The following is a 14,006-nucleotide window of genomic DNA, read 5'->3' as shown; positions in this document are numbered from 1 at the left end:
ATGTTAAAACATGTTTATTGCGTTTCAAAGAGTTACCTGCATTATTTTATGTTATATTATTAAATTAGTGCTTAAGTTGGCCACAGGTAATGTAAACTTTTCAACTCTTCAACATGATCATTGTCAAATGCTTACTGAGGGTTTTCCATTGGTCATCAAAAAGCATTAAAAGTCATTAAGTGGGTTTTGTGAAAATTAAGGCCTTCAATGGCATTAAAAAGCATTAAATATGATATCCAGTGGCATTAAAAAAGTCATACAATTGCAATTGGCAACAAAAAGACGACAAAACAAACCACCTTACCCAGTTTATCCAATGGGAAAAAACAGCTCTTCAAAATGTTCAGTATTTGCTTACATACGGGAAATAGGTGATCAAAAAGTAATACAAGTCATTAAGTGGGTTTTGCAAAAATAAAGGCCTTAAATGGCATTAAAAAACATTGAATATGATGTCCAGAGGCATTAAAAAAGTTGTACAATTGCAATTGGCAACAAAAAAAAACAACAAAACAACCCACCCTACCCAGTTTATCCAATTGGAAAAAAAAATGCACTTCAAAATATTCTGTATTTCTTGAAGTGGAATTTTTTCTTGAAGTGGAATTTTTGCCAACAAATATTAAGAGTCAATTTTATTTTGATGATTGCTTACCTAAAAATAGTTAAGTTATTGACCATCTAATTACAAAGATTAAAAATTCCACAGTAATGTAAAATATGTTTATTGCGTTTGAAAAAGTTACCCTGCATTTTGTTATTATATATTATGATTAAGTTAGCACTTAAGTTGGCCACGATTAATGTAAACTTTTCGACTCTTCAACGTTATCATTTTCAAATTCTCGCAGACGGTTTTCCACAGGTCATCAAAAAGCATTAAAAGGTGGATTTTCTAAAAATGAAGGCCTTAAATGGCATTAAAAAACATTAAATATGATGTCCAGAGGCATTAAAAAAGTCACACAATTGCAATTGGCAACTAAAAGATAACAAAAAAATACATCCTACTCAGTTTATCCAATAGGGAAAAAAACTGCACTTCAAAAATAGATATATAGTACTTTATTGATTCCTTCAGAAGAGTTCCTTCAGGAAAATGAAAATGTTCAGTATTTATTGAAGTGCAATTTTTGCCAAAAAATATTGAGATTCCATTTTATTTTGATGATAGTTTTACCTGTTTGGGATGTTAGTTATTGACCCTCTGGTTACAATGATTAATAATACTACAATAATGAAGAATGTTTAATGCGTTTGAAAGGGTTACTTGTATTATGTTATTGTATATTATGATCAAATTCATGCTTAAGTTGGCCACAGTTAATGTAAACTTTTCAACTGTTTAACATTATCATTGTCAAATGCTTACATTGTAGTGTATGCAGACAATTGCATGCTTCTGACTATATATAATGTTCTGCAGTAGGACATGGGCAGTATATTTGTTTTAAGTGGCAATAAAAGTATTAAATTAGATTTGCTGATACTTGCAGAAACCCTGTTCGCCCTTGGGCAACTCTTTCCATTTACATAAATATCTTGTGCCAGAAATGGCTTTGTATGGTCATTTATTTTCTTGGCTGTGGGCTCAAATGTCACATCCTAGCAATTTGTGGACAGGCAGCAGACCTACGTCTAAATGAAGTAGTTATTTCTCAACATGTAAACTTCTCAACATGTCAACGCCAACTGTTATCCCAATGTTTTGGCAGACATTTCAGGACATTCTTCTTTTTCTTATTTTCCTGCTGTTTGGCGATATAATTGCTGTCTTTTCACACTGACTTTGTGTGTGTGTGTGTGTGTGTGTGTGTGTGTGTGTGTGTGTGTGTGTGTGTGTGTGTGTGTGTGTGTGTGTGTGTGTGTGTTGTTGTAAATAGTTTCGACTTATAGTTCATTTTTGCTGTCACGTGCACCCTGCTGTTAATGTGAGGTCATACTGATAGGTGCAATGATAACATTACAAAGAACCCGAGCCTCGCTCTACTACCCAGAAACACATTTAATGACACACATGTGCTTGACCTTTTGTCTTTGTTGTGCATTTGTAACATAAAAAACAAAGTCACAGTAACGTAAGTATTCACAGCCTATGCCATGAAGCTCAATAGCGAGCTCAGGTGCATCGTCAGTTGGTTGAACATGGCTATATAAGTAAACATTGATTGATTGATTGATTTAGAAAGGTACACACCTGTCTAAGGTCCCATACTTGACAATGCATGGGAGAGCACAAACCAGGAAGGTTTGTCGACGGAATGGTCTGTAGACCTCCGAGACATGATTATCTCGAATCACAAATCTGGGGAAAGGTGCAGAAAAACATCTAATGCCTTGAAGGTCCCATGGTTTGTCGACGGAATGGTCTGTAGACCTCTGGACATGATTGTGTCGGATCACAAATCTGGGGAAGGGGACAGAAAAACATCTGATGCCTTGAAGGTCCCAAGGTTTGTCGAAGGAATGGTCTGTAGATCTCCGACACATGATTGTCTCGAATGACAAATCGGGGGAAGGGTACAGAAAAACATCTGATGCCTTGAAGGTCCCATGGTTTGTCGACGGAATGGTCTGTAGACCTCCGAGACATGATTAACTCGAATCACAAATCTGGGGAAGAGTGCAGAAAAACATCTGACGCTTTGAAGGTCCCAAGGTTGGTCAAAGGAATGGTCTGTAGACCTCCGAGACATGATCGTATTGAATCACAAATCTGGGGAAGGGTACAGAAAGACATCAGATGCCTTGAAGGTCCCAAAGAGCGCAGTGGCCTCCATCATCCGTAAATGGAAAAAGTTTGGAACCACCAGCACTCTTCGTAGAACTGGTTGGCCATCGAAACAGAGCGATCGGAGGAGAAGGACTGTAGTCAGGCAGGTGTCCAAGCACCCGATGGTCACTCTGTCAGAGCTACAGGAACCTTCCAGAGGGACAACCATCTCTGCAGCAAATCCACCAATCGGGCCCGTATAGTAGCGTGGCCAGCCGGAAACCGTTTCTTTGTAAAAAGTTTGCCAAAATGCACCTGAAAGACTTTCAGACCATGAGAAACTACATTCTCTAGTCTGATGAGACAAAGATTGAAGTCTTTGTCGTGAATGTTTTGAGGAAACCAGGCACCACTCTCCACCAGGCCGATACCATCCCAACAGTGAAGTATTGTGGTGGCAGCATCATGCTGTGGGGGTGGTTTTCAGCAGCAGGAACTGGGACACTAGACAGGATTGTATTGTAAATAATGTTTTTATTTCGGACATGTTAAAAAAAATAAAGAAAAATAAACCCAAGGCAAAATAGAAAATATGAATAAACAGTATAAATAATAAGATAGAGAGAAATATGAATGCAGTATGACACAGAAACATCCTGGGTGAAAAGCAACACTTCCCATTCAACCTGTAGAGGTGCTGCAAAGAGGAATGGTTGAAACTCCCCAAAGATGGGTGTGCCAAGCTTGTGGCATAAAGACTACAAGCTGGAATTGCTGCCAAAGGTGCATCGACTAAGTATTGAACAAAGGTTGTATGCACAATGAAGCCATGCCTGGGCGATATAGCTCGGTTAATAGGGTGGTCGTGCCTACAACTTGAGGGTTCCAGGTTCGATCCCTAGTCACTGTCGTTGTGTCCTTGGGCAGGATACTTTACCCACCTGATCCCAGTGCCACCCACACTGGTTTAAATGTAACTTAGATATCGGGTTTCACTATGTTAAAGCGCTTTGAGTCACTAGAGAAAAGCGCTATATAAATATAATTCACTCACATGTGACTTTATAACACATTTTATAAAGCACCATCACATTATCATGATGAGGTATTGTGTGTAGGATCTTGATATAGTTTGACTTCTAAATCAAGGACGTACATCTGGAGTTAGTCCAAAATGGCAAACCTTATGTTCAATTCCCTTTTTGTGCTTCCTGCCACGACAGAAGTGTCCGTGTAATTGTGTTGATTGGTGAAATTGTCCCGTGGTCTTGTAACAAAAGGCTGATTTTTCCACAAAAAATATTATCTTGGCAGAAGACTCTCTTTGAGGAACTAGGGCATGTTTGTTTTCTTTCTTCTCCTGGGAGGTTTGCTATCAAAGCAAAAGCCCAGCTCTGTCCTAAAGAAGCAGAGACCTCGCCGAGTGATCAGGACTTCGCAGAAGGCTACTCGGGTCCGTGCTCTGCCCTGATAAATGTTTGTGGCGATCTAAAGCCCGTGTTTGCTGTGCTGTGCAGGTCTAATGCGTCAGTATCCAGGCAGCGAGTCTAATCTGTCCCGGAGCAGTTCTGTTGACAAGGGGACACAGGGTGTGACGCACCTGCCCGTGCTTCCAACACTCTCATGGGCCAGTCGTAGGGAACACCAGTTGTTTTTCTCGGAGCTCACCAAACATGTCCTCTGGCTATCAGGGTTTCTATGTGTCAACACAAAAAGGGGTTAGGTCTGGGCCTTTCATTATATTTTAGGCCACGTCTCTTTCACATTTTCCGTGTATTTTCAGTATGACTGATCTAATAATATGGTCAAAGTGCAGAAGCGTGGAATCTACGGAAATTGCCAACTTTTGTGTCATTTTGTAATGTTTAGACGTAGGGCAATAAGGCCTTTTATTAATATATCGATATTTTTAGCCCATTGTCACGATACATGATATATATCTCCATATTTTTCCTTAACCTTGAATGAACACTTGATGCGTATAATCACAGCAGGATGATGATTCTATGTGTCTACGTTAAAAACATTCTTGTTCACACTGCATTAATATATGCGGATTTTAAACCTTCATGCAGAGAGGGAAACCACAACTAAGTCCATTTTCCTAAAAATTAAACAATTAAGCAGTGGCGCGGACATTCATGTAATTTCCAAAACAGAAAGTGCAAGATTGTCAGACATTTTAAAACAATCTACAAGTGCACTTTTGTGCATGATGTCACTAAGATGACATATCAAAATAACACTAGATTAAAGTGCACTTTTTGTATAGAACGACACTAACATAGTTTAAAACAAAAAAAGTACACAAAATATTTTTCAATATCTGTCAAATAAAAATGCATAATAGGAAATCAAATAGTGTATTTCCTTCGCTATGTGGAAGGTTCCTGCGGACGTTAACTATTAGTTTCATACGGTGTTGATCTGGAAATGGTTGCCTGGGCATTTTGTGGGTGTGGCACCGAACGGAGATGTTGACATGTGGAGTTTCAAGCACTCTTCATTTTCTAGTGATGTACCCTCTGTGAACATGTTTTTAATTCAAGTACCCCCTAATCAGAGCAAAACATTTTTGGTTGAAGAAAAGGGATAAAGAAGTAAAATACGGCTCTATGACATCAGTTTCTGATTTATTAAATTGTATAACCGTACAAAATTTTGATAATTTCTAATGGTCTTTCTTGAATTATTTGGAAAAAAAATAACTAAAAACCTGTTGAAAAGTAAACAAGTAATTCAATTATAAATAAAGATTTCTACACATAGAAGTAATCATCAATTAAAGTGCCCTCTTTGGTGATTGCAATAGAGATCCATCTGGATTCATGATCTTAATTTTTAAACATTTCTTCACAAAAAAAGAAATCTTTAACATCAAAATTTAAGGAACATGTCCACAAAAAATCGAGCTGTCAACACTGAATATTGCATTGTTGTATTTTTTTTTTCACAGTTTATGAACTTACATTCATATTTTGTTGAAGTATTATTCAATAAATATATTTATAAAGGATTTTGTTGATATTTTTAGAATATTTAAAAAAAAATCTCACATACCTCTTGGCATACCTTCAAGTACCCCCAGGGGTACGCGTACCCCCATTTGGGAACCACTGCTCTAGCGGGTGACTTTTCGAATGACACTACAAATGAGCGGTTTAGCTCGGTTGGTAGAGCGGCCGTGCCAGCAACTTGAGGGTTGCAGGTTCGATTCCCGCTTCCGCCATCCTAGTCACTGCCGTTGTGTCCTTGGGCAAGACACTTTACCCACCTGCTCCCAGTGCCACCCACACTGGTTTGAATGTAACTTAGATATTGGGTTTCACTATGTAAATCGCTTTGAGTCACTAGAGAAAAAGCGCTATATAAATATAATTCACTTCACTAATGTTACTTTGTGTAGCAATGCTTTTGCCGCATACTTGACATATTACGGTTGTCTGTTCGACATCTTCCCGCTTGAAGCCATACGATGAACCCCGTGCTGTTTTTCTTGGGAATTAATTCTTAGTTCATTTGTTACCAGATTCGCACCTTTTCTCTCGTACTACCACTCGCACTGCTAGCACCACTGCTAACGTTACCCATGCCGCTGCCTCTCTGCTCGGCGAGGGCATATGACATTGCACGCGGGACAGTATGTGACGTATGTAAGAAGGAGCACTTGTTTTATGTCTCTGTGAGGAGAGACAAGAGCGCGAGAAACACCTGTAGTGTGAGAACGTATACGCCAATATCACGATATAGTCATTTTCTCTTATCGCATACCATATTTCTTTGAATTGCCGCATGGCATATAGTATGCGCCTGCCTTGAATTACTGCCGGTTCAAACTCGTTTCCCAAAATAATTAGCCCATGCTTAGTATTACCGCCTGGTCAAACTCGTGACGTCACGAGTGACACTTCCCCTGTCATCATTTTCAAAATGGAGGAGGCGGATTTCAATACCGGTAATTTGAAATCGCATAAAGCAAAGAAGATTAAGAGCTATTCAGTAGGATTTAAGGTCCAAGCTTACGTCACACTCAAATTTTTTGCTGCATACCTTTGGTAAGTGCCGGAGTGAGAAGAGGTTTGAAAATAATTAGCGCATGCCTACTTTTACCACATGCCTTTGGTAAGCGCAGGAGTGAGAAGAGGTTTTAAATTAATTAGTGCCCCGGCGGCAATTCAAGGAAATCCGGTATATTCGATATATCGCCCAGCCCTAGAAGGTGGAGGATCTTATCCCCAGTGCGCTAGAAAGCTGCCTAACAACTGTTGCGATAAACAGCTTGAGGATGGGGGCTTTGTCATACGAGAAACCGCCTTCCTCTTCACTCATGCATGCACTCGGCTTGTATCATCTCAAATTAAGTGGACGACTTAGCTTGTCGAATAGCTACGTTGGCTCTATTTCGGAGCGCACCTGACCTGATACGAGCAGGACGTGACCGGGGCTTGAACGGACAGATGGGTAGACGGAAAGATGCTGTCGTCACACAGGCATCTGTTACCCCCGTTAGGCCAATAATACCACTTGCAGCGCTAGCAATCTGCGGCCGTAAGCCCCACCTAAGCTGGTCAGGTCGCTGCCCTTGTCTTGGGCACAATGCATTTATTGGACGGGATTTTCACTACGGACAGAGCCGTCCTGCTTCTCCGGTTTGTTTTCACAGTTGGGGACTTTATTGACAAAGTAATCAATGCTACTTTGACTTGCCCCACCCCCTCCAGAAGATGACATGATTTATCTTTGGTTGTTGCTTCTGATTTATTGTCCTTTCCCATGCTGATGCGTTCTGTTCCTCTATGTCCCCTCAGCGCGTCACGGCGATGGCCTTTATGACTCGTACATGAGGACGGACCACATCCTCAAAGAGGACGCCGACACAAACAGTCCTTCCGGCCTGCCCCCCATGCCCAAGCACACAGTAAGCAAACACACAAAGCCAACAAAGGCCTCTTTCCTTTGCTATGAGAGGCTGTCTCCAGACATCCTGTTCCTTGGAGAGACACAACCCTCCACCACCCTACTCCAACCACGTTTCTTTCTCGTCATCTCATTAACTTTACCAGGTTCAGCCTTCACTTTTGCGTGGCAGTGTGGTTCTTTATCTCTTATCTTCAAGCCGTTCGATGCACTTTGTGTACCACCAGACTTTTCTGTGAGTGATTGCTTCAAAAGGTGTGTACAATCTTGCTGGTTGACCTGATTAGCTGATCATCAAAATATTATTAGGCAGGCACTGTCATAAAAAATTTGACTACTTTTTTAATATGTGTAAATGTACAAACGCTGTTTCCATATGAGTGGGGAAATTGTGTTAAATGTAAATATAAAACGGAATACAATGATTTGCAAATCCTTTTCAACCCATATTCAATTGAATGCACTGCAAAGACAACATATTTGATGTTCAAACTCAGAAACTATTTTTTTTTTTTGCAAAAAATAATTAACCTAGAATTTCATGGCCGCAACACGTGCCAAAGTAGTTGGGAAAGGGCATGTTCAACACCTTTTCTTTTAACGACACTCAATAAATGTTTGGGAACTGAGGAAACTGATTGTTGAAGCTTTGGGAGTGGAATTCTTTCCCATTCTTGTTTTATGTACAAACCCTGTTTCCATATGAGTGGGGAAATTGTGTTAAATGTAAATATAAAACGGAATACAATGATTTGCAAATCATTTTCAACCCATATTCAGTTGAATGCACTGTAAAGACAAGATATTTGATGTTCAAACTCATAAACTTTATTTTTTTTTTTTGCAAAAAATAATTAACTTAGAATTTCATGGCCGCAACACGTGCCAAAGTAGTTGGGGAAGGGTATGTTCACCACCTTTTCTTTTAACACTCAATAAACGTTTGAGAACTGAGAAAACTGATTTTTGAAGCTTTGGAAGTGGAATTCTTTCCCATTCTTGTTTTATGTACAAACCCTGTTTCCATATGAGTGGGGAAATTGTGTTAGATATAAATATAAACGGAATACAATGATTTGCAAATCCTTTTCAACCCATATTCAATTGAATGCAGTACAAAGACAAGATATTTGATGTTCAAACTCATAAACTTAGAATTTCATGGCCGCAACACGTGCCAAAGTAGTTGGGAAAGGGCATGTTCACCACCTTTTCTTTTAACAACACTCAATAAACGTTTGGGAACTGAGAAAACTGATTGTTGAAGCTTTGGAAGTGGAATTCTTTCCCATTCTTGTTTTATGTACAAACCCTGTTTCCATATGAGTGGGGAAATTGTGTTAGATGTGAATATAAACGGAATACAATGATTTGCAAATCATTTTCAACCCATATTCAGTTGAATGTACTGCAAAGAGAAGATGTTTGATGTTCAAACTCAAAGTATTTTTTTTTTGGCAAAAAATAATTAACTTAGAATTTCATGGCTGCAACACATGCCAAAGTAGTTGGGAAAGGGCATGTTCACCACTGTGTTACATCACCTTTTCTTTTAACAACACTCAATAAACGTTTGGGAACTGAGAAAACTGATTGTTGAAGCTTTGAAAGTGGAATTATTTCCCATTCAAACCCTGTTTCCATATGAGTGGGGAAATTGTGTTAGATGTAAATATAAAATGGAATACAATGATTTGCAAATCCTTTTCAACCCATATTCAGTTAAATGCACTGCAAAGAGAAGATGTTTGATGTTCAAACTCATAAACTAGTTTTTATTGGGAAAAAAATAATTAACTTAGAATTTCATGGCCGCAACACGTGCCAAAGTAGTTGGGAAAGGGCATGTTCACCACCTTTTCTTTTAACAACACTCAATAAACGTTTTGGGAACTGAGGAAACTGATTGTTGAAGCTTTGGAAGTGGAATTCTTTCCCATTCTTGTTTTATGTACAAACCCCGTTTCCATATGAGTGGGGAAATTGTGTTAGATGTAAATATAAACGGAATAAAATGATTTGCAAATCCTTTTCAACCCATATTCAGTTGAATGCACTGCAAAGAGAAGTTTGATGTTCAAACTCAAAGTAGTTTTTTTTTGGCAAAAAATAATTAACTTAGAATTTCATGGCTGCAACACATGCCAAAGTAGTTGAAAAAGGGCATGTTCACCACTGTGTTACATCACCTTTTCTTTTAACAACACTCAATAAACGTTTGGGAACTGAGAAAACTGATTGTTGAAGCTTTGAAAGTGGAATTCTTTCCCATTCAAACCCTGTTTCCATATCAGTGGGGAAATTGTGTTAGATGTAAATATACAACGGAATACAATGATTTGCAAATCATTTTCAACCCATATTCAGTTGAATGCACTGCAAAGACAACATATTTGATGTTCAAACTCAGAAACTATTTTTTTTTTGCAAAAAATAATTAACCTAGAATTTCATGGCTGCAACACGTGCCAAAGTAGTTGGGAAAGGGCATGTTCACCACCTTTTCTTTTAACAACACTCAATAAACGTTTGAGAACTGAGGAAACTGATTGTTGAAGCTTTGGAAGTGGAATTCTTTCCCATTCTTGTTTTATGTACAAACCCTGTTTCCATATGAGTGGGGAAATTGTGTTAGATGTAAATATAAGCAGAATACAATGATTTGCAAATCATTTTCAACCCATATTCAATTGAATGCACTACAAAGAGAAGATGTTTGATGTTCAAACTCATAAACTAGTTTTTTTTGGGGCAAAAAATAATTAACTTAGAATTTCATGGCTGCAACACGTGCCAAAGTAGTTGGGAAAGGGCATGTTCACCACTGTTACATCACCTTTTCTTTTAACAACACTCAATAAACGTTTGGGAACTGAGGAAACTGATTGTTGAAACTTTGAAAGTGGAATTCTTTCCCATTCTTGTTTTATGTACAAACCCTGTTTCCATATGAGTGGGGAAATTGTGTTAAATGTAAATATAAAATGAAATACAATGATTTGCAAATCCTTTTCAACCCATATTCAGTTGAATGCACTGCAAAGAGAAGATGTTTGATATTCAGATTCATAAACTAGTTTTTTTTTGGCAAAAAATAATTAACTTACAATTTCATGGCTGCAACACGTGCCAAAGTAGTTGGGAAAGGGCATGTTCACCACTGTGTTACATCACCTTTTCTTTTAACAGCACTCAATAAACGTTTGGGAACTGAGGAAACTGATTGTTGAAGCTTTGAAAGTGGAATTGTTTCCCATTCTTGTTCTATGTACAGCTTCAGTCGTTCAACAGTCCGGGGTCGCCGCAGTCGTATTTTACGCTCCATAATGCGCCACACATTTTCGATGGGAGACAGGTCTGGACTGCAGGCGGGCCAGGAAAGTACCAGCACTCTTTTACTACAAAACCACGCTGTTGTAACACGTGGCTTGGCATTGTCTTGCTGAAATAAGCAGGGGCGTCCATGAAAAAGACGGCGCTTAAATGGCAGCTTATGTTCCAAAACCTGTATGTACCTTTCAGCATTAATGGTGCCTTCACAGATTTGTACGTTACCCATGCCTTGGGCACTAATGCACCCCCATACTATCACAGATGCTGGCTTTTGAATTACCAAAATATTGGTATCGGGACAACACTAGTTTAGTTGTGTGAAACTTTTACACCTACTAGTGAAACATAGCTACAACAAAGTTACTCACCATTATAAAAACGTTCACAGTATATTGCTCATTTTAGTATCATATTAATATATTTGGAGGTGCAAGTGTGAAACTTTTATGCCTACTATTGAAACATAGCAACAACAAAGTTACTCATCATTATAAGAACTTTCACAGTATTGCTAATTTTATTATAATTTTAATATGTTTGGATGGGCAAGCGGGAAACTTTTACACCGACTATTTAAACATAGCAACAACAAAGTTACTCACCATTATAAAAACTTTCACAGTATCGCTAATTTTGGTATAATTTTAACATGTTTGGATGTGCAAGTGTGAAACTTTTACACCCACTATTGAAACATAGCAACAACAAATTTACTCACCATTATAAAAACTTTCACAGTATTGCTAATTTTAGTATAATTTTAATATGTTTGGATTTGCAAGCGTGAAACTTTTACACCTACTATTGAAAGCAATAACAAAGTTTCTCACCATTATAAAAACTTTCACAGTATCGCTCGTTTTAGTATCATTTTAATATGTTTAGATGTGCAAGCGTGAAACTTTTACACCTACTATTGAAACATAGCAACAACAAAGTTACTCACCATTATAAAAACTTTCACAGTATCGCTAATTTTATTATGATTTTAATATGTTTGGATGGGAAAGCGTGAAACCTTTACACCGACTATTGAAACATAGCAACAACAAAGTTACTCACCATTATAAAAACGTTCACAGTATCGCTCATTTTAGTATCATTTTAATATGTTTAGATGTGCAAGCGTGACATTTTTACACCTGCTATTTAAAAACAGCAACAACAAAGTTACTCACCATTATAAAAACGTTCACAGTATTGCTTATTTTAGTATCATATCAATATATTTTGGTGTGTAAATGTGAAACTTTTACACCTACAAAGTTACTCACTATTATAAAAACTTTCACAGTATTGCTAATTTTAGTATGATTTTAATATGTTTAGATTGGCAAGCGTGAAACTTTTACACCTACTAGTCAAACATAGCAACAACAAAGTTACTCACCATTATAAAAACGTTCACAGTATCGCTAATTTTAGTATCATTTTAATATGTTCAGATGTGGAAGTGTGAAACTTTTACACCGACTATTGAAACATAGCAACAACAAAGTTACTCACCATTATAAAAACGTTGACAGTATTGCTCATTTTAGTATCATATTAATATATTTGGATGTGCAAGTGTGAAACTTTTACACCTACTATTGAAACATAGCAACAACAAAGTTACTCACAATTATAAAAACTTTCACAGTATCGCTAATTTTATTATGATTTTAATATGTTTGGATGGGAAAGCGTGACACTTTTACACCGACCATTGAAACATGGCAAAAACAAAGTTACTCACCATTATAAAAACTTTCACAGTATCGCTCATTTTAGTGTAATTTTAATGTTTGGATGTGCAAGTGTGAAACTTTTACACCGACTATTGAATCATAGCAACAACAAAGTTACTCACTATTATAAAAACTTTCACAGTATCGCTCATTTTAGTATAATTTTAATATGTTTAGATGTGCAAGTGTGAAGCTTTTACACCGACTATTGAAACTTAGCATCAACAAAGTTACTCACCATTATAAAAACGTTCACAGTATCGCTAATTTTAGTATCATTTTAATATGTTTAGATATGCAAGCGTGACATTTTTACACCTACTATTTAAAAATAGCAACAACAAAGTTACTCACCCTTATAAAAACGTTCACAGTATCGCTCATTTTAGTATAATTTTAATGTTTGGATGTGCAAGTGTGAAACTTTTACACCGACTATTGAAACATAGCAACAACAAAGGTACTCACCATTATAAAAACGTTCACAGTATCGCTAATTTTAGTATCATTTTAATATGTTTAGATGTGCAAGCGTGACATTTTTACACCTACTATTTAAAAATAGCAACAACAAAGTTACTCACCCTTATAAAAACGTTCACAGTATCGCTCATTTTAGTATAATTTTAATGTTTGGATGTGCAAGTGTGAAACTTTTACACCGACTATTGAAACATAGCAACAACAAAGGTACTCACCATTATAAAAACGTTCACAGTATCGCTAATTTTAGTATCATTTTAATATATTTAGATGTGGAAGTGTGACACTTTTACACCGACTATAGAAACATAGCAACAACAAAGTTACTCACCATTATAAAAACGTTCACAGTATCGCTAATTTTAGTATCATTTTAATATGTTTGGATGTGGAAGTGTGACACTTTTACTCCTACTATTGAAACATAGCAACAACAAAGTTACTCACCATTATAAAAACGTTCACAGTATCGCTAATTTTATTATGATTTTAATATGTTTGGATGTGCAAGTGTGAATCTTTTACACCTACTAGTGAAACATAACAACAAAACATCCGGTCTTAACATTAAAAGTGGACCGATGATGAATTTCGGCTCTCCTGACTTATAAATGTTGTTGCACTGTTGGATATCCGTGTACTCTTGACAATCCCAAAGTATCAAATCATAAGGTTCATGCAGAGGCCGATTTGATCAGCGAGTGCGTGGGTGTACCTAATGCTGTGACTGCGTGAATCTATATAAGTTTATTTTTGACCGTGCCTGGAAAAAAAAAAATTGTGGTAATGACTTCAAGCTATTCATAACAGTGTACATACTCTAAAGATAC

General features: G+C 37.3%; 1 protein-coding gene across 1 annotated transcript in view; it reads left to right on the top strand.

Moving 5' to 3' along the window:
• dyrk3 (dual specificity tyrosine phosphorylation regulated kinase 3) overlaps positions 1-14,006 on the top strand; it is a 55,199-nt gene that overhangs the window by 2,948 nt on the left and 38,245 nt on the right. The window contains exon 2 of the mRNA XM_061922596.1: positions 7,522-7,631. Coding sequence (XP_061778580.1) covers positions 7,522-7,631 — 110 coding nt within the window. The remainder of the gene's footprint in view (positions 1-7,521; positions 7,632-14,006) is intronic.

This window comes from Nerophis ophidion, linkage group LG16 (genome assembly GCF_033978795.1).
Source record: "Nerophis ophidion isolate RoL-2023_Sa linkage group LG16, RoL_Noph_v1.0, whole genome shotgun sequence".
NCBI lineage: Eukaryota > Metazoa > Chordata > Actinopteri > Syngnathiformes > Syngnathidae > Nerophis > Nerophis ophidion.
Note: the sequence above shows the minus strand (reverse complement) of the source record. Positions and strands in the feature narration are given on the sequence as shown.